Source organism: Ranitomeya imitator, chromosome 1, assembly GCF_032444005.1.
Source record: "Ranitomeya imitator isolate aRanImi1 chromosome 1, aRanImi1.pri, whole genome shotgun sequence".
In the NCBI taxonomy this organism is placed as follows: Eukaryota; Metazoa; Chordata; class Amphibia; order Anura; family Dendrobatidae; genus Ranitomeya; species Ranitomeya imitator.
The window spans coordinates 1,218,740,520-1,218,767,134 of NC_091282.1; the positions used below are offsets into that span (position 1 = coordinate 1,218,740,520).

Consider the following 26,615-nt stretch of genomic DNA (forward strand, 5'->3'; position numbering starts at 1 on the left):
CCGCCTGTATGTTACCACACCACCTCTCTCCATACACTCCACCGCCTGTATGTTACCACACCACCTCTCTCCATACACTCCACCGCCTGTATGTTACCACACCACCTCTCCATACACTCCACAGCCTGTACGTTACCACACCACCTCTCTCCATACACTCCACCGCCTCAATATTACCACACCACCTCTCTCCATACACTCCACCGCCTGTATGTTACAACACCACCTCTCTCCATACACTCCACCGCCTGTATGCTACCACACCACCTCTCTATACGTTCCACTGCCTGTATGTTACACCACCTCTCTATACGTTCCACTGCCTGTATGTTACCACACCACCTGTCTCCATACACTCCACCGCCTGTATGTTACCACACCACCTCTCTCCATACACTCCACCGCCTGTATGTTACCACACCACCTCTCCATACACTCCACCGCCTGTATGTTACCACACCACCTCTCCATACACTCCACCGCCTGTATGTTACCACACCACCTCTCTCCATACACTCCACCGCCTGTATGTTACCACACCACCTCTCTCCATACACTCCACCGCCTGTATGTTACCACACCACCTCTCTCCACACACTCCACCGCCTGTATGCTACCACACCACCTCTCTCCATACACTCCACAGCCTGTATGTTACAACACCACCTCTCTATACGTTCCACTGCCTGTATGTTACCACACCACCTCTCACCATACACTCCACCGCCTGTATGTTACCATACCACGTCTCTATACGTTCCACTGCCTGTATGTTACCACACCACCTCTCTCCATACACTCCACTGCCTGTATGTTACCATACCACGTCTCTATACGTTCCACTGCCTGTAAGTTACCACACCACTTCTCTCCATACACTCCACCGCCTGTATGTTACACCACCTCTCTACACACACTCCACCGCCTGTATGTTACCATACCACGTCTCTATACGTTCCACTGCCTGTATGTTACCACACCACCTCTCTCCATACACTCCACTGCCTGTATGTTACCATACCACGTCTCTATACGTTCCACTGCCTGTATGTTACCACACCACCTCTCTCCATACACTCCACCGCCTGTATGTTACCACACCACCTCTCTCCATACACTCCACATGCTGTATGTTACCACACCACCTCGTCATACACTCCACCGCCTGTAAGTTACCACACCACTTCTCTCCATACACTCCACCGCCTGTATGTTATCACACCACCTCTCTCCATACACTCCACTGCCTGTATGTTACAACACCACCTCTCTCCATACACTCCACATCCTGTATGTTACCACACCACCTCTCTCCATACACTCCACCGCCTGTATGTTACCACACCACTTCTCTCCATACACTCCACCGCCTGTATGTTACCACACCACCTCTCTCCATACACTCCAGATCCTGTATGTTATCACACCACCTCTCTCCATACACTCCACCGCCTGTATGTTACCACACCACCTCTCTCCATACACTCCACTGCCTGTATGTTACAACACCACCTCTCTCCATACACTCCACATCCTGTATGTTACCACACCACCTCTCTCCATACACTCCACTGCCTGTATGTTACCACACCACCACAATACAAATATCTCGCTGAGGATCTGTTTATACCAAGGAAGGTGACGGGCACAAGGGGGCATTCTTTGCGTCTGGAGGAGAGAAGGTTTTTCCACCAACATAGAAGAGGATTCTTTACTGTTAGGGCAGTGAGAATCTGGAATTGCTTGCCTGAGGAGGTGGTGATGGCGAACTCAGTCGAGGGGTTCAAGAGAGGCCTGGATGTCTTCCTGGAGCAGAACAATATTGTATCATACAATTATTAGGTTCTGTAGAAGGACGTAGATCTGGGGATTTATTATGATGGAATATAGGCTGAACTGGATGGACAAATGTCTTTTTTCGGCCTTACTAACTATGTTACTATGTTACCTCTCTCCATACACTCCACCGCCTGTATGTTACCACACCACCTCTCCATACACTCCACATCCTGTATGTTACCACACCACCTCTCTCCACACTCCACCGCCTGTATGTTACCACACCACCTCTCTCCACACACTCCACCGCCTGTATGTTACCACACCACCTCTCTCCATACACTCCACCGCCTGTATGTTACCACACCACCTCTCTCCATACACTCCACCGCCTGTATGTTACCACACCACCTCTCTCCATACACTCCACCGCCTGTATGTTACCACCTCTCTCCATACACTCCACCGCCTGTATGTTACCACACCCTCTCTCCATACACTCCACCGCCTGTATGTTACCACACTACCTCATCATACACTCCACCGCCTGTATATTACCACACCACCTCTCTCCATACACTCCACCGCCTGTATGTTACCACACTACCTCATCATACACTCCACCGCCTGTATATTACCACACCACCTCTCCATGCACTCCACATCCTGTATGTTACCACACCACCTCTCTCCACACACTCTACCGCCTGTATGTTACCACACCACCCTTCTCCACACACTCCACCGCCTGTATGTTACCACACCACCCTTCTCCACACACTCCACCGCCTGTATGTTACCACACCACCTCTCTCCATACACTCCACCGTCTGTATGTTACACCACCTCTCTCCATACACTCCACCGCCTGTATGTTACCACACCACCTCTCTCCATACACTCCACATCCTGTATGTTACAACCTCTCTCCACCGCCTGTATGTTACCACACCACCTCGTCATACACTCCACCGCCTGTATATTACCACACCACCTCTCTCCATACACTCCACATCCTGTATGTTACCACACCACCTCTCCATACACTCCACATCCTGTATGTTACCACACCACCTCTCTCCACACACTCCACCGCCTGTATGTTACCACACCACCCTTCTCCACACACTCCACCGCCTGTATGTTACCACACCACCTCTCCATACACTCCACCGCCTGTATGTTACCACACCACCTCTCTCCACACACTCCACCGCCTGTATGTTACCACCTCTCTCCACACACTCCACCGCCTGTATGTTACCACACCACGTCTCCATACACTCCACCGCCTGTATGTTGCCACACCACCTCTCTCCATACACTCCACCGCCTGTATGTTACCATACCACGTCTCTATACGTTCCACTGCCTGTATGTTACCACACCAGCTCTCTCCATACACTCCACCGCCTGTATGTTAATACACCACCTCTCCATACACTCCACCGCCTGTATGTTACCACACCACCCCTCTCCATACACTCCACCGCCTGTATGTTACCACACCACATTTCTATACGTTCCACTGCCTGTATGTTACCACACCACCTCTCTCCATACACTCCACCGCCTGTATGTTACCACACCACCTCTCCATACACTCCACATCCTGTATGTTACCACACCACCTCTCTCCACACTCCACCGCCTGTATGTTACCACACCACCTCTCTCCATACACTCCACCGCCTGTATGTTACCACACCACCTCTCCATACACTCCACATCCTGTATGTTACCACACCACCTCTCTCCACACACTCCACCGCCTGTATGTTACCACACCACCCTTCTCCACACACTCCACCGCCTGTATGTTACCACACCACCTCTCTCCACACACTCCACCGCCTGTATGTTACCTCTCTCCACACACTCCACCGCCTGTATGTTACCACACCACCTCTCCATACACTCCACCGCCTGTATGTTGCCACACCACCTCTCTCCATACACTCCACCGCCTGTATATTACCACACCACCTCTCTCCATACACTCCACCGCCTGTATGTTACCACACCACCTCTCCATACACTCCACATCCTGTATGTTACCACACCACCTCTCTCCACACTCCACCGCCTGTATGTTACCACACCACCCTTCTCCATACACTCCACCGCCTGTATGTTACCACACCACCTCTCTCCACACACTCCACCGCCTGTATGTTACCACACCACCTCTCTCCATACACTCCACCGCCTGTATGTTACCACACCCTCTCTCCATACACTCCACCGCCTGTATGTTACCACACCACCTCGTCATACACTCCACCGCCTGTATATTACCACACCACCTCTCTCCATACACTCCACATCCTGTATGTTACCACACCACCTCTCCATACACTCCACATCCTGTATGTTACACCACCTCTCTCCACACACTCCACCGCCTGTATGTTACCACACCACCTCTCTCCACACACTCCACCGCCTGTATGTTACCACCTCTCTCCACACACTCCACCGCCTGTATGTTACCACACCACCTCTCCATACACTCCACCGCCTGTATGTTACCACACCACCTCTCCATACACTCCACCGCCTGTATGTTACCACACCACCTCTCTCCATACACTCCACATCCTGTATGTTACCACACCACCTCTCTCCATACACTCCACCGCCTGTATGTTACCACACCACCTCTCTCCATACACTCCACATCCTGTATGTTACCACACCACCTCTCTCCATACACTCCACCGCCTGTATGTTACCACACCACCCCTCTCCATACACTCCACCGCCTGTATGTTATCACACCACCTCTCTCCATACACTCCACCGCCTGTATGTTACCACACCACCTCTCTCCATACACTCCACCGCCTGTATGTTACCACACCACCCCTCTCCATACACTCCACCGCCTGTATGTTATCACACCACCTCTCTCCATACACTCCACTGCCTGTATGTTACCACACCACCTCTCTCCATACACTCCACCGCCTGTATGTTACCACACCACCTCTCTCCATACACTCCACCGTCTGTATGTTACCACACCACCTCTCTCCATACACTCCACCGCCTGTATGTTATAACACCACCTCTTTCCATACACTCCACCGCCTGTATGTTACCACACCACCTCTCTCCATACACTCCACATCCTGTATGTTATCACACCACCTCTCTCCATACACTCCATCGCCTTTATGTTACCACACCACCTCTCTCCATACACTCCACCGCCTGTATGTTACCACACCACCTCTCTCCATACACTCCACATCCTGTATGTTACCACACCACCTCTCTCCATACACTCCACCGCCTGTATGTTATCACACCACCTCTCTCCATACACTCCACCGCCTGTATGTTACCACACCACCTCTCTCCATACACTCCACCGCCTGTATGTTACCACACCACCTCTCTCCATACACTCCACATCCTGTATGTTACCACACCACCTCTCCATACACTCCACATCCTGTATGTTACACCACCTCTCTCCACACACTCCACCGCCTGTATGTTACCACACCACCTCTCTCCACACACTCCACCGCCTGTATGTTACCACCTCTCTCCATACACTCCACCGCCTGTATGTTACCACACCACCTCTCTCCATACACTCCACATCCTGTATGTTACCACACCACCTCTCTCCATACACTCCACCGCCTGTATGTTATCACACCACCTCTCTCCATACACTCCACCGCCTGTATGTTACCACACCACCTCTCTCCATACACTCCACCGCCTGTATGTTACCACACCACCTCTCTCCATACACTCCACATCCTGTATGTTATCACACCACCTCTCTCCATACACTCCACCGCCTGTATGTTATCACACCACCTCTCTCCATACACTCCACCGCCTGTATGTTACCACACCACCTCTCTCCATACACTCCACCGCCTGTATGTTACCACACCACCTCTCTCCATACACTCCACCGCCTGTATGTTACCACACCACCTCTCTCCATACACTCCACCGCCTGTATGTTACCACACCACCTCGTCATACGCTCCACCGCCTGTATGTTACACCACCTCTCTCTACACACTCCACCGCCTGTATGTTATCACACCACCTCTCTCCATACACTCCACCGCCTGTATGTTACCATACCACGTCTCTATACGTTCCACTGCCTGTATGTTACCACACCACCTCTCTCCATACACTCCACCGCCTGTATGTTACCACACCACCTCTCCATACACTCCACCGCCTGTATGTTACCACACCACCCCTCTCCATACACTCCACCGCCTGTATGTTACCACACCACCTCTCTCCATACACTCCACATCCTGTATGTTACCACACCACCTCTCCATACACTCCACATCCTGTATGTTACACCACCTCTCTCCACACACTCCACCGCCTGTATGTTACCACACCACCTCTCTCCACACACTCCACCGCCTGTATGTTACCACCTCTCTCCATACACTCCACCGCCTGTATGTTACCACACCACCTCTCTCCATACACTCCACATCCTGTATGTTACCACACCACCTCTCTCCATACACTCCACCGCCTGTATGTTATCACACCACCTCTCTCCATACACTCCACCGCCTGTATGTTACCACACCACCTCTCTCCATACACTCCACCGCCTGTATGTTACCACACCACCTCTCTCCATACACTCCACCGCCTGTATGTTACCACACCACCTCTCTCCATACACTCCACCGCCTGTATGTTACCACACCACCTCTCTCCATACACTCCACATCCTGTATGTTATCACACCACCTCTCTCCATACACTCCACCGCCTGTATGTTATCACACCACCTCTCTCCATACACTCCACCGCCTGTATGTTACCACACCACCTCTCTCCATACACTCCACCGCCTGTATGTTACCACACCACCTCTCTCCATACACTCCACCGCCTGTATGTTACCACACCACCTCTCTCCATACACTCCACCGCCTGTATGTTACCACACCACCTCGTCATACGCTCCACCGCCTGTATGTTACACCACCTCTCTCTACACACTCCACCGCCTGTATGTTATCACACCACCTCTCTCCATACACTCCACCGCCTGTATGTTACCATACCACGTCTCTATACGTTCCACTGCCTGTATGTTACCACACCACCTCTCTCCATACACTCCACCGCCTGTATGTTACCACACCACCTCTCCATACACTCCACCGCCTGTATGTTACCACACCACCCCTCTCCATACACTCCACCGCCTGTATGTTACCACACCACCTCTCTCCATACACTCCACCGCCTGTATGTTACCACACCACCTCGTCATACGCTCCACCGCCTGTATGTTACACCACCTCTCTCTACACACTCCACCGCCTGTATGTTACCACACCACCTCGTCATACGCTCCACCGCCTGAATGTTACACCACCTCTCTCCATACAATCCTCAGGTACTTCACTCCACCATGACATGACCCACCTTTTTCCTCAATCTCATGTTTCAGGATCTCCAGGTCCATGGTCAGCTCCTCCACCTTCTCCTTTACGGTCTCCACCTCCTGCTGTAATGACTCGGCTCGCTCCTCAGCCATCTCCTTATCCAGCGTGGCCATTTCTATAGCGTCTGCAGTATCCGCCATCTCCTCCATGTAGCGTTCCTGGGCCTCCAGAGCTTCCTTGGCCTCCTGCGCAGAAGACACGATGGTTGGACACTGCGGCTTCGCAGGTGCGTTCTCTCCGATGCCGGTCACCCACCTTCTTGGCTTCCTTGAGCTGGCGCTGGAGGTCGGCCTGCTGCTCCTGCATCTTACTCTTCCACTCCTGGAGCTGCTCCAGCTGGAGCTTGGACTTCTCCATCTCCTTCAGCTTGGCCTTGTCCTCGGACCTCTTCATCTTCAGGGTCTCGAGCTTCTCCTCCAGGTCCTTCACCTGAGCCCTCAGGTTCTCCTCCTCCTGGAATAGTGCACAGATCAGGGTCTGGCCATGAGACACAAGGGGCAATCGTACCCCTATCTTTACCTTGGAGGGCCCCGGAGCGGGCAGAGGGGCCACAGGAGAGGTCAGTGAGGGTGATGGGATGATGGGAGCCGCTAGTGGGGTCTGAGCTGGCGTGCTGGGCTCGCTGCTGCTGATCTCTCCACATGATGCCGATGCAGATCCGGAGGCCCCGGCTGTACCGCTGGAAGCAGCAGAGCTGGACGGGCGCGTGGGCTGCAATCAGGAGAGACGTCATTAATGGACAGGACCATACAGGGCGAGACACGGTCCATCCCGGACTCCGCGGCGCCCCGAGCAGCCGCCGCAGCGGGGGAAGGATGAGCGGCTCATACCGGAGGCTTCATGTGTGAGCTCTGCACCAGACCCCTGCTTACTGTCAGTGATCGGCTGCACCCCCGTCCTGACCCAATCCTGCAGCAACGAACCTCCAAATCACAGACTAAGCGGAGCGGGTGAAAAGGGCGAGACCCCATAATAAAGGGCTACTCCACCCTACAGCACCAGGGACGGCTCAGGTGTGATGTAGCAGAGCTGAGACTGTCAGCACCAGGGCGGATCAGGTGTGATGTAGCAGAGCTGAGAGTGTCAGCACCAGGGACGGCTCAGGTGTGATGTAGCAGAGCTGAGAGTGACAGCACCAGGGGCGGCTCAGGTGTGATGTAGCAGAGCTGAGACTGTCAGCACCAGGGCGGATCAGGTGTGATGTAGCAGAGCTGAGAGTGACAGCACCAGGGGCGGCTCAGGTGTGATGTAGCAGAGCTGAGACTGTCAGCACCAGGGCGGATCAGGTGTGATGTAGCAGAGCTGAGACTGTCAGCACCAGGGACGGCTCAGGTGTGATGTAGCAGAGCTGAGAGTGACAGCACCAGGGGCGGCTCAGGTGTGATGTAGCAGAGCCGAGAGTGACAGCACCAGGGGAGGCTCAGGTGTGATGTAGCAGAGCTGAGAGTGACAGCACCAGGGACGGCTCAGGTGTGATGTAGCAGAGCTGAGAGTGACAGCACCAGGGGAGGCTCAGGTGTGATGTAGCAGAGCTGAGAGTGACAGCACCAGGGGAGGCTCAGGTGTGATGTAGCAGAGCTGAGAGTGACAGCACCAGGGACGGCTCAGGAGTGATGTAGCAGAGCTGAGAGTGACAGCACCAGGGACGGATCGGGTGTGATGTAGCAGAGCTGAGAGTGACAGCACCAGGGACGGCTCGGGTGTGATGTAGCAGAGCTGAGAGTGAGAGCACCAGGGACGGCTCAGGAGTGATGTAGCAGAGCTGAGAGTGACAGCACCAGGGACGGCTCAGGTGTGATGTAGCAGAGCTGAGAGTGACAGCACCAGGGACGGCTCAGGTGTGATGTAGCAGAGCTGAGAGTGACAGCACCAGGGGCGGCTCAGGTGTGATGTAGCAGAGCTGAGAGTGTCAGCACCAGGGACGGCTCAGGTGTGATGTAGCAGAGCTGAGAGTGACAGCACCAGGGGCGGCTCAGGTGTGATGTAGCAGAGCTGAGAGTGTCAGCACCAGGGACGGCTCAGGTGTGATGTAGCAGAGCTGAGAGTGTCAGCACCAGGGACGGATCGGGTGTGATGTAGCAGAGCTGAGAGTGTCAGCACCAGGGACGGCTCAGGTGTGATGTAGCAGAGCTGAGAGTGTCAGCACCAGGGACGGCTCAGGTGTGATGTAGAAGAGCTGAGTGTGACAGCACCAGGGACGGATCGGGTGTGATGTAGCAGAGCTGAGAGTGTCAGCACCAGGGCGGATCGGGTGTGATGTAGCAGAGCCGAGAGTGTCAGCACCAGGGACGGATCGGGTGTGATGTAGCAGAGCTGAGAGTGTCAGCACCAGGGACGGCTCAGGTGTGATGTAGCAGAGCTGAGAGTGTCAGCACCAGGGACGGCTCAGGTGTGATGTAGCAGAGCTGAGAGTGTCAGCACCAGGGACGGCTCAGGTGTGATGTAGCAGAGCTGAGAGTGTCAGCACCAGGGACGGCTCAGGTGTGATGTAGCAGAGCCGAGTGTGACAGCACCAGGGACGGATCAGGTGTGATGTAGCAGAGCCGAGAGTGACAGCACCAGGGGAGGCTCAGGTGTGATGTACCAGAGCTGAGAGTGACAGCACCAGGGGAGGCTCAGGTGTGATGTAGCAGAGCTGAGAGTGACAGCAGCAGGGACGGCTCAGGTGTGATGTAGCAGAGCTGAGTGTCAGAACCAGGGACGGCTCAGGTGTCATGTAGCAGAGCTGAGAGTGTCAGCAGCAGGGACGGCTCAGGTGTGATGTAGCAGAGCTGAGTGTCAGCACCAGGGACGGCTCGGGTGTGATGTAGCAGAGCTGAGTGACAGCACCAGGGACGGCTCGGGTGTGATGTAGCAGAGCTGAGAGTCAGCACCAGGGACGGCTCGGGTGTGATGTAGCAGAGCTGAGTGTCAGCACCAGGGACGGCTCGGGTGTGATGTAGCAGAGCTGAGTGACAGCACCAGGGACGGCTCGGGTGTGATGTAGCAGAGCTGAGTGTCAGCACCAGGGACGGCTCGGGTGTGATGTAGCAGAGCTGAGAGTGTCAGCACCAGGGACGGCTCGGGTGTGATGTAGCAGAGCTGAGTGTCAGCAGCAGGGACGGCTCGGGTGTGATGTAGCAGAGCTGAGTGACAGCACCAGGGACGGCTCGGGTGTGATGTAGCAGAGCTGAGTGTCAGCACCAGGGACGGCTCGGGTGTGAGGTGGCCTTCGCGGTCTGAGGCTGGTGGTCCCTGCGGCCACTGATGGGGGCTTTTCATACAGTCACTCCCAGGCCGGAGCCATCACTCCGTGTAGCAGAGCGAAGTGCAGTGTGCGGCACACCGTACAGAACACGAGAAAAACAACCACAAGATGAACAGGCGACAATCAGAGTCCCAGTCTGGCCGGCGCGGCGGTGTGCACAGCGGGATTCTGTGATTGCTGCGGGGACACAGCTGCGGTGTTGTCACAGTGTAGAAGCCACTGTACGGTCATGTGTCCGGGACCCTCGCTAATAATGGCGGCTTCTCCACCCCCCCAACAGGCAGGACCACCAGACACACACTGCTCTGCGCTGGTCCGCGGCTCACCTTAGTGCGGCGGGTGGTGATCTGTGGAAAAGCGGCAGGAGGAGACAGAGGAGACGCAGCAGACGGGAGAGAAGACAGCGACACAGGGGTTAATGATATCCAGGAGCAGCACAGAGCAACAAAACCTCAGCTCAGAGTCATGCAACACAGTCACGTGCTCCACTCACCCCCAGAACTGCGGTCACTAGTCTGCTGTTACACCGTGTCTTATCCTCCAGTCACCTCCAGAGCTGCAGTCACTATTCTGCTGTTACATCATGTCTTATCCTCCAGTCACTTTCAGAGCTGAACTCACTATTCTGCTGTGACAGGTCTTATCCTCCAGTCACCTCCAGAGCTGCACTCACTATTCTGCTGTTACATCATGTCTTATCCACCAGTCACCTGCAAAGCTGCACTCACTATTCTGCTGTTACATCATGTCTTATCCCCCAGTCACCTCCAAAGCTGCACTCATTATTCTGCTGTTACATCATGTCTTATCCCCCAGTCACCTCCAGAGCTGCACTCACTATTCTGCTGTTACATCGTGTCATCCTCCAGTCACCTCCAAAGCTGCACTCACTATTCTGCTGTTACATCATGTCTTATCCCCCAGTCACCTCCAAAGCTGCACTCACTATTCTGCTGTTACATCATGTCTTATCCACCAGTCACCTCCAAAGCTGCACTCACTATTCTGCTGTGATAGGTCTTATCCTCCAAGTAGGTAAATTCATCAGCACTCGGCTTGAAGGATGCACGCTCCAAAGTCCAAGGATCCAATCAGACCAGGAAAACTCAAAGAAGAAAAGAGAGCAGCATCCATCTCAGGTGAAAACGATTTCCAAAAAGGTGCTTTATTCTGCCATACAAAGTTACAACAACAACTTGTAACTTTGTATGGCAGAATAAAGCACCTTTTTGGAAATCGTTTTCACCTGAGACGGATGCTGCTCTCTTTTCTTCTTTAGGTCTTATCCTCCAGTCACCTCCAGAGCTGCACTCACTATTCTGCTGTTACATCATGTCTTATCCTCCAGTCACTTTCAGAGCTGCACTCACTATTCTGCTGTTACATCGTGTCTTATCCTCCAGTCACTTTCAGAGCTGCACTCACTATTCTGCTGTTACATCATGTCTTATCCTCCAGTCACTTTCAGAGCTGCACTCACTATTCTGCTGTTACATCATGTCTTATCCTCCAGTCACTTTCAGAGCTGCACTCACTATTCTGCTGTTACATCGTGTCTTATCCTCCAGTCACTTTCAGAGCTGCACTCACTATTCTGCTGTTACATCATGTCTTATCCTCCAGTCACTTTCAGAGCTGCACTCACTATTCTGCTGTTACATCATGTCTTATCCTCCAGTCACTTTCAGAGCTGCACTCACTATTCTGCTGTTACATCGTGTCTTATCCTCCAGTCACTTTCAGAGCTGCACTCACTATTCTGCTGTTACATCGTGTCTTATCCTCCAGTCACTTTCAGAGCTGCACTCACTATTCTGCTGTTACATCGTGTCTTATCCTCCAGTCACTTTCAGAGCTGCACTCACTATTCTGCTGTTACATCGTGTCTTATCCTCCAGTCACCTCCAGAGCTGCAGTCACTATTATGCTGTTACATCGTGTCATCCTCCAGTCACCTCTAGAGCTGCACTCACTATTCTGCTGTGACATGTCTTATCCTCCAGTCACCCCCAGAGCTGCACTCACTATTCTGCTTGTTTACAGTTATTTCTTAGACTATTGTCACACTTTACTTGTATCTTCTGACACTTGTTCTGTCAGGAGTCCAGTGGGCGGTATCATGTGACCGTGCACTATACCTGTGCATTACAGAAGGACCGCCCACTGGACTCCTCGTCCAGACCCAGAAGATACACGGAGGTCTCTGGCCGCTCCCTCCTTTCCGCAGGAGGAATGATGCATTGCACCCACATCACTCAGCGGTTAGTCCTGCAGCTCCAGCAGAAGTGCGAGTGCAGCTCTGGCTGTGACTGGAGCAGGCGCTCTCCGGAGATGTCCGCCTTCCTGCAGATAATTACATGCACAGGGCACATCATGCGGTATACCCCTCAGCTGGTACACGGGGGCCGAGCAGGGGCTGCACTGTTACGTGTGGTGCCCCCCACAGTTACAGGCTCCCCCAGAGACCCCCGACTAGGTCGCTCCCATCTAGAAACCTCACTGCTGCCAATTAGTATGGATTACTACCAGACTGAGGGGCCCCGCAGTGACCGGACCCCCGTTGAGTAACCGGACCCCCCCCGCCCCCCCCCGTTGAGTAACCGGACCCCCCCCGCCCCCCCCCGTGCAGTGACCGGACCCCCCCGCCCCCCCCGTGCAGTGACCGGACCCCCCCGCCCCCCCCCCGTGCAGTGACCGGACCCCCCCCGTGCAGTGACCGGACCCCCGTGCAGTGACCGGACACCCCCCCCCCCCCGTGCAGTGACCGGACCCCCCCCCCCCGTGCAGTGACCGGACCCCCCCGCCCCCCCCCCGTGCAGTGACCGGACCCCCCCGCCCCCCCCCCCCCCCGTGCAGTGACCGGACCCCCCGCCCCCCCGTGCAGTGACCGGACCCCCCCGCCCCCCCCCGTGCAGTGACCGGACCCCCCCGCCCCCCCCCGTGCAGTGACCGGACCCCCCGGGCTCAGCAGACCCTGCATACAATGTCCCAGCACGGTGTGATCCAGCGTCCGCTGGCTGCCAGTGAATGGAAACTCCTCACAGCTGTGGTGTCGGTACAATGGCACCAGTGAGCAGACTGCCACAGTGAACCGGGGCAGAATGTGAGGACGACCAGCGCCGGCTCTGAACGGATGAACGTTTCCTCACCGGCAGCGAGCGCACAACTGTCCATTATGGGCTGAGGAGCTGTGGGCCTCCCCCTCTAATGCTGGGCCTCCCTGTCATGGTGGGCCTCCCTGCTATGCTGAGCCTCTCTCTATTGCTGGGCCTCCCTGTTATGCTGGGCCTCCCTGTCATGGTGGGCCTCCCTGTTATGCTGGGCCTCTCTCTATTGCTGGGCCTCCCTGTTATGCTGGGTCTCCCTCTATTGCTGGGCCTCCCTGTCATGCTGGGCCTCTCTCTATTGCTGGGCCTCCCTGTCATGCTGGGCCTCCCTGTTATGCTGGGTCTCCCTCTATTGCTGGGCCTCCCTGTCATGCTGGGCCTCCCTGTTATGCTGGGTCTCTCTCTATTGCTGGGCCTCCCTGTTATGCTGGGCCTCTCTCTATTGCTGGGCCTCCCTGTCATGCTGGGCCTCCCTGTTATGCTGGGTCTCCCTCTATTGCTGGGCCTCCCTGTCATGCTGGGCCTCCCCGTTATGCTGGGCCTCTCTCTATTGCTGGGTCTCTCTCTATTGCTGGGCCTCCCTGTCATGCTGGGCCTCTCTCTATTGCTGGGCCTCCCCGTTATGCTGGGCCTCCCTGTCATGCTGGGCCTCCCTGTTATGCTGGGCCTCCCTGTTATGCTGAGCCTCTCTCTATTGCTGGGCCTCTCTCTATTGCTGGGCCTCCCCGTTATGCTGGGCCTCCCTGTCATGCTGGGCCTCCCTGTTATGCTGGGCCTCCCTGTCATGCTGGGCCTCCCTGTTATGCTGGGCCTCCCTGTTATGCTGGGCCTCCCTGTTATGCTGAGCCTCTCTCTATTGCTGGGTCTCCCTCTATTGCTGGGCCTCCCCGTTATGCTGGGCCTCCCCGTTATGCTGGGCCTCTCTCTATTGCTGGGCCTCTCTCTATTGCTGGGCCTCCCCGTTATGCTGGGCCTCCCTGTTATGCTGGGCCTCTCTCTATTGCTGGGCCTCTCTCTATTGCTGGGCCTCCCTGTCATGCTGGGCCTCCCTGTTATTGCTGGGCCTCCCTCTATTGCTGGGCCTCCCTCTATTGCTGGGCCTCCCTCCCCCAGTGCAGCCCCCGGACCCCGTGCACACAGGCCCCGCTGTGGACCCCTCACCGTGCAGGGTGACCCCATCTCCCCGCCCCATGCAGCACAGACCGGGGGAGGGCGGCGGTACCTTCCGGGCGGCCGGGGCCTGCTTCATGGTCGCACAGGGAGGCGGGACAGAGAGGAGACAGGTGTCAGCACACGGACGGCGCGGGCTCCACAGTCACCGGGGATCACAGCAGCAGCAGCGGCCCCGCTCCGCGCCCGGACACCGCCTGCTCCATCTCCGGGGGAGGAGACAGAGGAGGGGCCGTCACCAGGCAACCGGGCAGCATCCGCCGAGCTGGACCACTTCTGTGCCGCCAGGGGTTAACCCCGGCACTGCCGGCCCGCTCAGCACCACACACCGTGCACGTATCATATAGGGGCGTGATGTGTGAGAGCGACACACTGTAACGGAAAGGAGGAACGAAGCCGCGAGTCACCCGATACTCCGGCACAGATCCGAATAACCGGAACATACAATATTATAGACCTCCAGGAGGACATCCAGCCTCTCCTGAGCCCGCGGCCGAGGTCACCATCACCAGGGAAGGAATCCCAGATTCTCACCGCTCTAACAGTAAAGAATCCTCTTCTATGTTGGTGGAAAAACCTTCTCCAGACGCAAAGAATGCCCCCTTGTGCCCGTCACCTTCCTTGGTATAAACAGATCCTCAGCGAGATATTTGTATTGTCCCCTTATATACTTATACATGGTTATTAGATCGCCCCTCAGTCGTCTTTTTTCTAGACTAAATAATCCTAATTTCGCTAATCTATCTGGGTATTGTAGTTCTCCCATCCCCTTTATTAATTTTGTTGCCCTCCTTTGTACTCTCTCTAGTTCCATTATATCCTTCCTGAGCACCGGTGCCCAAAACTGGACACAGTACTCCATGTGCGGTCTAACTAGGGATTTGTACAGAGGCAGTATAATGCTCTCATCATGTGTATCCAGACCTCTTTTAATGCACCCCATGATCCTGTTTGCCTTGGCAGCTGCTGCCTGGCACTGGCTGCTCCAGGTAAGTTTATCATTAACTAGGATCCCCAAGTCCTTCTCCCTGTCAGATTTACCCAGTGGTTTCCCGTTCAGTGTGTAATGGTGATATTGATTCCCTCTTCCCATGTGTATAACCTTACATTTATCAGACACGAGGACCCCAGGTCCTTTCTTATTTTTGGTCCTTTTCTTCCCACAAGGCATAAACCTCTTACAGCCCCCAGTGCGGATGTTCTTACACATTTCCCATTTATTATCTGTATTCTGATCTCTCAGTGTCCAGGTCACCGAGACGTTACAGTCCGGACACGGGGTGTACTAACTATTACCGCAAAACACAGGCGAGATATGCAGCCCTAAGGAACTACTCTGTACGACCACCATTCTCTGCAGTCTTTTGGGGTCTGTCTCTCCTCCTTTCTCTGCAGTCTTTTGGGGTCTGTCTCTCCCACCTTTCTCTGCAGTCTTTTGGGGTCTGTCTCTCCTCCTTTCTCTGCAGTCTTTTGGGGTCTGTCTCTCCTCCTTTCTCTGCTGTCTTTTGGGGTCTGTCTCTCCATCTTTCTCTGCAGTGTTTTGGGGTCTGTCTCTCCTCCTTTCTCTGCGGTCTTTTGGGGTCTGTCTCTCCTCCTTTCTCTGCTGTCTTTTGGGGTCTGTCTCTCCTCCTTTCTCTGCAGTCTTTTGGGGTCTGTCTTTCCTCCTTTCTCTGCAGTCTTTTGGGGTCTGTCTCTCCATCTTTCTCTGCAGTGTTTTGGGGTCTGTCTCTCCTCCTTTCTCTGCGGTCTTTTGGGGTCTGTCTCTCCTCCTTTCTCTGCTGTCTTTTGGGGTCTGTCTCTCCTCCTTTCTCTGCAGTCTTTTGGGGTCTGTCTTTCCTCCTTTCTCTGCAGTCTTTTGGGGTCTGTCTCTCCATCTTTCTCTGCAGTGTTTTGGGGTCTGTCTCTCCTCCTTTCTCTGCGGTCTTTTGGGGTCTGTCTCTCCCCCTTTCTCTGCAGTCTTTTGGGGTCTGTCTCTCCACCTTTCTCTGCAGTCTTTTGGGGTCTGTCTCTCCTCCTTTCTCTGCAGTCTTTTGGGGTCTGTCTCTCCTCCTTTCTCTGCGGTCTTTTGGGGTCTGTCTCTCCCCCTTTCTCTGCAGTCTTTTGGGGTCTGTCTCTCCACCTTTCTCTGCAGTCTTTTGGGGTCTGTCTCTCCTCCTTTCTCTGCTGTCTTTTGGGGTCTGTCTCTCCCACCATTCTCTGCAGTCTTTTGGGGTCTGTCTCTCCTCCTTTCTCTGCTGTCTTTTGGGGTCTGTCTCTCCCACCATTCTCTGCAGTCTTTTGGGGTCTGTCTCTCCTCCTTTCTCTGCAGTCTTTTGGGGTCTGTCTCTCCCACCATTCTCTGCAGTCTTTTGGGGTCTGTCTCTCCTCCTTTCTCTGCAGTCTTTTGGGGTCTGTCTCTCCTCCTTTCTCTGCTGTCTTTTGGGGTCTGTCTCTCCATCTTTCTCTGCAGTGTTTTGGGGTCTGTCTCTCCTCCTTTCTCTGCGGTCTTTTGGGGTCTGTCTCTCCTCCTTTCTCTGCTGTCTTTTGGGGTCTGTCTCTCCTCCTTTCTCTGCAGTCTTTTGGGGTCTGTCTTTCCTCCTTTCTCTGCAGTCTTTTGGGGTCTGTCTCTCCATCTTTCTCTGCAGTGTTTTGGGGTCTGTCTCTCCTCCTTTCTCTGCGGTCTTTTGGGGTCTGTCTCTCCTCCTTTCTCTGCTGTCTTTTGGGGTCTGTCTCTCCTCCTTTCTCTGCAGTCTTTTGGGGTCTGTCTCTCCATCTTTCTCTGCAGTGTTTTGGGGTCTGTCTCTCCTCCTTTCTCTGCGGTCTTTTGGGGTCTGTCTCTCCCCCTTTCTCTGCAGTCTTTTGGGGTCTGTCTCTCCACCTTTCTCTGCAGTCTTTTGGGGTCTGTCTCTCCTCCTTTCTCTGCAGTCTTTTGGGGTCTGTCTCTCCTCCTTTCTCTGCGGTCTTTTGGGGTCTGTCTCTCCCCCTTTCTCTGCAGTCTTTTGGGGTCTGTCTCTCCACCTTTCTCTGCAGTCTTTTGGGGTCTGTCTCTCCTCCTTTCTCTGCTGTCTTTTGGGGTCTGTCTCTCCTCCTTTCTCTGCTGTCTTTTGGGGTCTGTCTCTCCTCCTTTCTCTGCAGTCTTTTGGGGTCTGTCTCCTCCTTTCTCTGCAGTCTTTTGGGGTCTGTCTCTCCTCCTTTCTCTGCTGTCTTTTGGGGTCTGTCTCTCCTCCTTTCTCTGCTGTCTTTTGGGGTCTGTCTCTCCTCCTTTCTCTGCAGTCTTTTGGGGTCTGTCTCTCCCTCCTTTCTCTGCTGTCTTTTGGGGTCTGTCTCTCCTCCTTTCTCTGCAGTCTTTTGGGGTCTGTCTCTCCCTCCTTTCTCTGCAGTCTTTTGGGGTCTGTCTCTCCTCCTTTCTCTGCAGTCTTTTGGGGTCTGTCTCTCCTCCTTTCTCTGTAGTCTTTTGGGGTCTGTCTCTCCACCTTTCTCTGCAGTCTTTTGGGGTCTGTCTCTCCTCCTTTCTCTGCAGTCTTTTGGGGTCTGTCTCTCCTCCTTTCTCTGCTGTCTTTTGGGGGTCTGTCTCTCCTCCTTTCTCTGCAGTCTTTTGGGGTCTGTCTCTCCTCCTTTCTCTGCAGTCTTTTGGGGTCTGTCTTTCCTCCTTTCTCTGCAGTCTTTTGGGGTCTGTCTCCTCCTTTCTCTGCAGTCTTTTGGGGTCTGTCTCTCCTCCTTTCTCTGCGGTCTTTTGGGGTCTGTCTCTCCTCCTTTCTCTGCAGTCTTTTGGGGTCTGTCTCTCCCTCCTTTCTCTGCAGTCTTTTGGGGTCTGTCTCTCCTCCTTTCTCTGCAGTCTTTTGGGGTCTGTCTCTCCTCCTTTCTCTGCAGTCTTTTGGGGTCTGTCTCTCCTCCTTTCTCTGCAGTCTTTTGGGGTCTGTCTCTCCTCCTTTCTCTGCTGTCTTTTGGGGTCTGTCTCTCCATCTTTCTCTGCAGTGTTTTGGGGTCTGTCTCTCCTCCTTTCTCTGCTGTCTTTTGGGGTCTGTCTCTCCACCTTTCTCTGCAGTCTTTTGGGGTCTGTCTCTCCACCTTTCTCTGCAGTCTTTTGGGGTCTGTCTCTCCTCCTTTCTCTGCAGTCTTTTGGGGTCTGTCTCTCCTCCTTTCTCTGCGGTCTTTTGGGGTCTGTCTCTCCTCCTTTCTCTGCTGTCTTTTGGGGTCTGTCTCTCCTCCTTTCTCTGCAGTCTTTTGGGGTCTGTCTTTCCTCCTTTCTCTGCAGTCTTTTGGGGTCTGTCTCTCCATCTTTCTCTGCAGTGTTTTGGGGTCTGTCTCTCCTCCTTTCTCTGCGGTCTTTTGGGGTCTGTCTCTCCCCCTTTCTCTGCGGTCTTTTGGGGTCTGTCTCTCCACCTTTCTCTGCAGTCTTTTGGGGTCTGTCTCTCCTCCTTTCTCTGCAGTCTTTTGGGGTCTGTCTCTCCTCCTTTCTCTGCAGTCTTTTGGGGTCTGTCTCTCCTCCTTTCTCTGCGGTCTTTTGGGGTCTGTCTCTCCCCCTTTCTCTGCAGTCTTTTGGGGTCTGTCTCTCCACCTTTCTCTGCAGTCTTTTGGGGTCTGTCTCTCCTCCTTTCTCTGCTGTCTTTTGGGGTCTGTCTCTCCTCCTTTCTCTGCTGTCTTTTGGGGTCTGTCTCTCCTCCTTTCTCTGCAGTCTTTTGGGGTCTGTCTCCTCCTTTCTCTGCAGTCTTTTGGGGTCTGTCTCTCCTCCTTTCTCTGCTGTCTTTTTGGGGTCTGTCTCTCCTCCTTTCTCTGCAGTCTTTTGGGGTCTGTCTCTCCCTCCTTTCTCTGCTGTCTTTTGGGGTCTGTCTCTCCTCCTTTCTCTGCAGTCTTTTGGGGTCTGTCTCTCCCTCCTTTCTCTGCAGTCTTTTGGGGTCTGTCTCTCCTCCTTTCTCTGCAGTCTTTTGGGGTCTGTCTCTCCTCCTTTCTCTGTAGTCTTTTGGGGTCTGTCTCTCCACCTTTCTCTGCAGTCTTTTGGGGTCTGTCTCTCCTCCTTTCTCTGCAGTCTTTTGGGGTCTGTCTCTCCTCCTTTCTCTGCAGTCTTTTGGGGTCTGTCTCTCCTCCTTTCTCTGCTGTCTTTTGGGGGTCTGTCTCTCCTCCTTTCTCTGCAGTCTTTTGGGGTCTGTCTCTCCTCCTTTCTCTGCAGTCTTTTGGGGTCTGTCTTTCCTCCTTTCTCTGCAGTCTTTTGGGGTCTGTCTCTCCATCTTTCTCTGCAGTGTTTTGGGGTCTGTCTCTCCTCCTTTCTCTGCGGTCTTTTGGGGTCTGTCTCTCCCCCTTTCTCTGCAGTCTTTTGGGGTCTGTCTCTCCACCTTTCTCTGCAGTCTTTTGGGGTCTGTCTCTCCTCCTTTCTCTGCAGTCTTTTGGGGTCTGTCTTTCCTCCTTTCTCTGCAGTCTTTTGGGGTCTGTCTCTCCTCCTTTCTCTGCAGTCTTTTGGGGTCTGTCTCTCCTCCTTTCTCTGCAGTCTTTTGGGGTCTGTCTCTCCTTTCTTTGCAGTCTTTTGGGGTCTGTCTCTCCTCCTTTCTCTGCAGTCTTTTGGGGTCTGTCTCTCCTCCTTTCTCTGCAGTCTTTTGGGGTCTGTCTCTCCACCTTTCTCTGTAGTCTTTTGGGGTCTGTCTCTCCCTCCTTTCTCTGCAGTCTTTTGGGGTCTGTCTCTCCTCCTTTCTCTGCAGTCTTTTGGGGTCTGTCTCTCCACCTTTCTCTGCAGTCTTTTGGGTTCTGTCTCTCCTCCTTTCTCTGCAGTCTTTTGGGGTCTGTCTTTCCTCCTTTCTCTGCGTTCTTTTGGCGTCTGTCTCTCCTCCTTTCTCTGCGGTCTTTTGGGGTCTGTCTCTCCCCCTTTCTCTGCAGTCTTTTGGGGTCTGTCTCTCCACCTTTCTCTGCAGTCTTTTGGGGTCTGTCTCTCCACCTTTCTCTGCAGTCTTTTGGGGTCTGTCTCTCCACCTTTCTCTGCAGTCTTTTGGGGTCTGTCTCTCCACCTTTCTCTGCTGTCTTTTGGGGTCTGTCTCTCCTCCTTTCTCTGCAGTCTTTTGGGGTCTGTCTCTCCTCCTTTCTCTGCAGTCTTTTGGGGTCTGTCTCTCCTCCTTTCTCTGCAGTCTTTTGGGGTCTGTCTCTCCTCCTTTCTCTGCAGTCTTTTGGGGTCTGTCTCTCCTCCTTTCTCTGCAGTCTTTTGGGGTCTGTCTCATCCTTTCTCTGCAGTCTTTTGGGGTCTGTCTCTCCACCTTTCTCTGCAGTCTTTTGGCGTCTGTCTCTCCACCTTTCTCTGCAGTCTTTTGGGGTCTGTCTCCTCATTTCTCTGCAGTCTTTTGGGGTCTGTCTCTCCTCCTTTCTCTGCTGTCTTTTGGGGTCTGTCTCTCCACCTTTATCTGCAGTCTTTTGGGGTCTGTCTCTCCACCTTTCTCTGCTGTCTTTTGGGGTCTGTCTCTCCTCCTTTCTCTGCAGTCTTTTGGGGTCTGTCTCTCGTCCTTTCTCTGCAGTCTTTTGGGGTCTGTCTCTCCTCCTTTCTCTGCAGTCTTTTGGGGTCTGTCTCTCCACCTTTCTCTGCAGTCTTTTGGGGTCTGTCTCTCCTCCTTTCTCTGCAGTCTTTTGGGGTCTGTCTCTCATCCTTTCTCTGCAGTCTTTTGGGGTCTGTCTCTCCTCCTTTCTCTGCAGTCTTTTGGGGTCTGTCTCTCCTCCTTTCTCTGCAGTCTTTTGGGGTTGTCTCTCTCGCTCAGTGAGATCCCTCCATTGTGGCTCTGGCAGGATGTTGACGGTCGTTGTCCTGCTGGAAGATGAACCTACGTTCCAGGCTCTGGTCTTCTGCACCCTCTAACAGGATTTTTCCAGGATTGTCCTTTCTTTAGCTCTGCCCATCTTCCCATCACCTTTGACCAGCTTCCCTGCCTCTGCTGAAGAAAAGCTTCCTCACAGCAGGATGCTGCCTCCACCATGTGTTACGGTGGGGATGATGTTTTCAGGGTGATGTGCAGTGTTCGTTTTCTGCAACACACAGCGTTTTGAATTTAGCCCATAACGTTCTTTGGTCTCATCTGACCACATCACCTTCTTGCACATGCTCGCTGTGTCCTCTACATGGGACTTCTTGAGTCTTTCTTCCATAAAGGTCAGATTTGTGCAATATATGACCAATAGTTAGCTTGTGGACAGATTCTCCCCCTGAACTGTGGATCTCTGCGGCTCCTCCAGTGTCCATGTTCCTATCGGCTGCTTCTCTCATTAGTGCTCTCCTTGCTGGGGATGATGGATTGATGCTCCATGAGATGTTCAGAGCTTGGGCTATTTTCTATAACCTAACCCTGCTCTCCTCTCCTCCACCACTTTATCCCTGACCTGTCTGGTGGGCTCCTTGGTTTTCATGATGCTGTTTTATCCCCTGTTCTCACACAAACCTCTGAGGCCTTCACAGAACAGCTGTACAGGTACTTCTCAAAAAATTAGCATATAGTGTTAAATTTCATTATTTACCATAATGTAATGATTACAATTAAACTTTCATATATTATAGATTCATTATCCACCAACTGAAATTTGTCAGGTCTTTTATTGTTTTAATACTGATGATTTTGGCATACAACTCCTGATAACCCAAAAAACCTGTCTCAATAAATTAGCATATCAAGAAAAGGTTCTCTAAACGACCTATTACCCTAATCTTCTGAATCAACTAATTAACTCTAAACACATGCAAAAGATACCTGAGGCTTTTATAAACTCCCTGCCGGGTTCATTACTCAAAACCCCCATCATGGGTAAGACTAGCGACCTGACAGATGTCAAGAAGGCCATCATTGACACCCTCAAGCAAGAGGGTAAGACCCAGAAAGAAATTTCTCAACAAATAGGCTGTTCCCAGAGTGCTGTATCAAGGCACCTCAATGGTAAGTCTGTTGGAAGGAAACAATGTGGCAGAAAACGCTGTACAACGAGAAGAGGAGACCGGACCCTGAGGAAGATTGTGGAGAAGGACCGATTCCAGACCTTGGGGAACCTGAGGAAGCAGTGGACTGAGTCTGGTGTGGAAACATCCAGAGCCACCGTGCACAGGCGTGTGCAGGAAATGGGCTACAGGTGCCGCATTCCCCAGGTAAAGCCACTTTTGAACCATAAACAGCGGCAGAGGCGCCTGACCTGGGCTACAGAGAAGCAGCACTGGACTGTTGCTAAGTGGTCCCAAGTACTTTTTTCTGATGAAAGCAAATTTTGCATGTCATTCGGAAATCAAGGTGCCAGAGTCTGGAGGAAGACTGGGGAGAAGGAAATGCCAAAATGCCTGAAGTCCAGTGTCAAGTACCCACAGTCAGTGATGGTGTGGGGTGCCATGTCAGCTGCTGGTGTTGGTCCACTGTGTTTCATCAAGGGCAGGGTCAGTGCAGCTAGCTATCAGGAGATCTTGGAGCACTTCATGCTTCCATCGGCTGAAATGCTTTATGGAGATGAAGATTTCATTTTTCAGCACGACCTGGCACCTGCTCACAGTGCCAAAACCACTGGTAAATGGTTTACTGACCATGGTATTACTGTGCTCAATTGGCCTGCCAGCTCTCCTGACCTGAACCCCATAGAGAATCTGTGGGATATTGTGAAGAGAAAGTTGAGAGACGCAAGACCCAACACTCTGGATGAGCTTAAGGCCGCTATTGAAGCATCCTGGGCCTCCATAACATCTCAGCAGCGTCACAGGCTGATTGCCTCCATGCCACGCCGCATTGAAGCAGTCATTTCTGCCAAAGGATTCCCGACCAAGTATTGAGTGCATAACTGAACATTATTATTTGTTGGTTTTTTTGTTTGTTATTAAAAAACACTTTTATTTGATTGGATGGGTGAAATATGCTAATTTATTGAGACAGGTTTTTTGGGTTATCAGGAGTTGTATGCCAAAATCATCAGTATTAAAACAATAAAAGTCCTGACAAATTTCAGTTGGTGGATAATGAATCTATAATATATGAAAGTTTAATTGTAATCATTACATTATGGTAAATAATGAAATTTAACACTATATGCTAATTTTTTGAGAAGGACCTGTAGTTATACTGAGGAGAGATCACACCCAGGGGGGGCAGTGTACTGATTATGTGACTTCTGGGGGCATCAGACTACAGGGGGCTGAATACTAATGCACAGAACAATGTTCAGATTTATATAATAATTAGAGAACGTTATCATTACCTTTACACATCACAAATACTGGTTACTTTATGAAAATCCCAATAAAACACATTTATGTTTGTGGTGTAAGGTCAAAAATGAGGAAAAGTTCATGGGTTATGAAGACTTCATCAAGGCACTGTCCAGACAACATACGTGCGATATTCAGGTGGGCGATGTATGATTGTACGGGTAACATGCAAGGGACCCGACATCACATTACATGCAGGTAGAAGCGGCGTCCGCAGTTTACCGCGGTGCGAGGAGTCATGGCAGCCGTGCAATGGATGAGATATGAGGACGTTCCTGTGTACACGTGACAGAAGGGCTCTACTGTCTGCCCGGAGGAGAGGATTACAACCTCCGCTCCAGGGTATGCAGGGGTTAATGCGGGCACACCACACCGGTTAAGAGGCAAACAAGGGAGCAGATGGCAAGTGATGGCGGCGCTTTCTGTGGTGGCCACAATCCCAGAAGTGAGCAAATTTAGGGGCACATATGTCCACAAGTGCCTGCTCCCCGACGTCTCCCGGGGTCTCAGCCCCGCTCCCCGACGTCTCAGCCCCGCTCTCCGACGTCTCAGCCCCGCTCCCCGACGTCTCCCAGGCTCAGCCCCGCTCCCCAATGTCTCCCGGGCTCTCAGCCCTGCTCCCTGATATCTCCCAGGCTCAGCCCTGCTCCCCTCACATCTCCCGGGCTCAGCCCTGCTCCCTCACATCTCCCGGGCTCAGCCCTGCTCCCTCACATCTCCCGGGCTCAGCCACGCTCCCCGACGTCCCCCAGGCTCAGCCCTGCTCCCCGACGTCTCCCAGGCTCAGCCCCGCTCCCCGACGTCTCCCAGGCTCAGCCCCGCTCCCCAATGTCTCCCGGGCTCTCAGCCCTGCTCCCTGATATCTCCCAGGCTCAGCCCTGCTCCCCTCACATCTCCCGGGCTCAGCCCTGCTCCCTCACATCTCCCGGGCTCAGCCCTGCTCCCTCACATCTCCCGGGCTCAGCCACGCTCCCCGACGTCCCCCAGGCTCAGCCCTGCTCCCCGACGTCTCCCAGGCTCAGCCCCGCTCCCCGACGTCTCCCAGGCTCAGCCCCGCTCCCTGATATCTCCCGGGCTCAGCCCTGCTCCCTCACATCTCCCGGGCTCAACCCTGCTCCCTGACATCTCCCGGGCTCAGCCCTGCTCCCTCACATCTCCCAGGCTCAGCCACGCTCCCCGACGTCTCCCAGGCTCAGCCCTGCTCCCCGACGTCTCCCAGGCTCAGCCCCGCTCCCTGATATCTCCCGGGCTCAGCCCTGCTCCCTCACATCTCCCGGGCTCAGCCCTGCTCCCTCACATCTCCCGGGCTCAACCCTGCTCCCTCACATCTCCCGGGCTCAGCCACGCTCCCTGACATCTCCCGGGCTCAACCCTGCTCCCTGACATCTCCCGGGCTCAGCCCTGCTCCCTCACATCTCCCAGGCTCAGCCCCGCTCCCTGATATCTCCCGGGCTCAGCCCTGCTCCCCGACGTCTCCCAGGCTCAGCCCCGCTCCCTGATATCTCCCGGGCTCAGCCCTGCTCCCTCACATCTCCCGGGCTCAGCCCTGCTCCCTCACATCTCCCGGGCTCAACCCTGCTCCCTGACATCTCCCGGGCTCAGCCACGCTCCCCGACGTCTCCCGGGCTCAGCCCCGCTCCCCGACATCTCCCGGGCTCAGCCACGCTCCCTGACATCTCCCAGGCTCAGCCCCGCTCCCTCACATCTCCCAGGCTCAGCCCCGCTCCCGGACATCTCCCAGGCTCAGCCCCGCTCCCCGACATCTCCCAGGCTCAGCCCTGCTCCCGGACATCTCCCAGGCTCAGCCCCGCTCCCTGACATCTCCCAGGCTCAGCCCCGCTCCCTCACATCTCCCAGGCTCAGCCCTGCTCCCCGACATCTCCCAGGCTCAGCCCCGCTCCCCAATGTCTCCCGGGCTCAGCCCCGCTCCCCGACGTCTCCCAGGCTCAGCCCTGCTCCCCGTAGGGGATTAAACAGTACTGCCACATAGAGGCACCCCAGCTGTTCTGCAGATGTAATACTGACCTAAACAGACAGAGCATTGAGCTGATATCACACTGCCACAGGGCGATTTGCTGGTCACATCTGCTGTCTCCTGCGGGCAGTAGTAACAAGTGCAGTACGCGTATGGATTTGTATTTAAAGACCCGACCTTGTCCTGCTCACAAAGCTGGAGGTTTGTTACAATGTGTCACTGCAGTGCCATAAGTGGCTTGCTACAGTGTGTAGTTTCAGACAATATGGCAGTGGCTGCTGCTGCTATGGCCATGAACCCCCAAGCACAGAGACATAATGCGATCCCCTCTGGGGAGGTCACCCCAACAATGGCCCCAGTGGCTTCCTCCTCCAGTATAATGGCCCCAGTGGCTTCCTCCAGTATAATGGCCCCAGGGGCTTCCTCCTCCAGTATAATGGCCCCAGGGGCTTCCTCCTCCAGTATAATGGCCCCAGTGGCTTCCTCCTCCAGTATAATGGCCCCAGGGGCTTCCTCCTCCAGTATAATGGCCCCAGGGGCTTCCTCCTCCAGTATAATGGCCCCAGGGTCTTCCTCCTCCAGTATAATGGCCCCAGGGGCTTCCTCCTCCAGTATAATGGCCCCAGGGGCTTCCTCCTCCAGTATAATGGCCCCAGGGGCTTCCTCCTCAAGTATAATGGCCTGCATACAC

General features: G+C 53.9%; 1 protein-coding gene across 3 annotated transcripts in view; it reads right to left on the reverse strand.

Annotated features, from left to right (window-relative positions):
- DCTN1 (dynactin subunit 1) overlaps positions 1–26,615 on the reverse strand; it is a 106,834-nt gene that overhangs the window by 54,784 nt on the left and 25,435 nt on the right. Inside the window, exons 6-10 of one of the 3 annotated variants that reach the window (XM_069745072.1) lie at positions 14,827–14,844; positions 10,824–10,844; positions 7,770–7,961; positions 7,506–7,703; positions 7,231–7,435 (exon numbers count right to left, since the gene is read on the reverse strand). In XM_069745072.1, the coding sequence (XP_069601173.1) occupies positions 7,231–7,435; positions 7,506–7,703; positions 7,770–7,961; positions 10,824–10,844; positions 14,827–14,844 (634 nt within the window). Of the gene's footprint in view, positions 1–7,230; positions 7,436–7,505; positions 7,704–7,769; positions 7,962–10,823; positions 10,845–14,826; positions 14,985–26,615 lie in introns of those variants that run through there. The other 2 variants (XM_069745071.1, XM_069745070.1) reach the window with 2 other exon arrangements.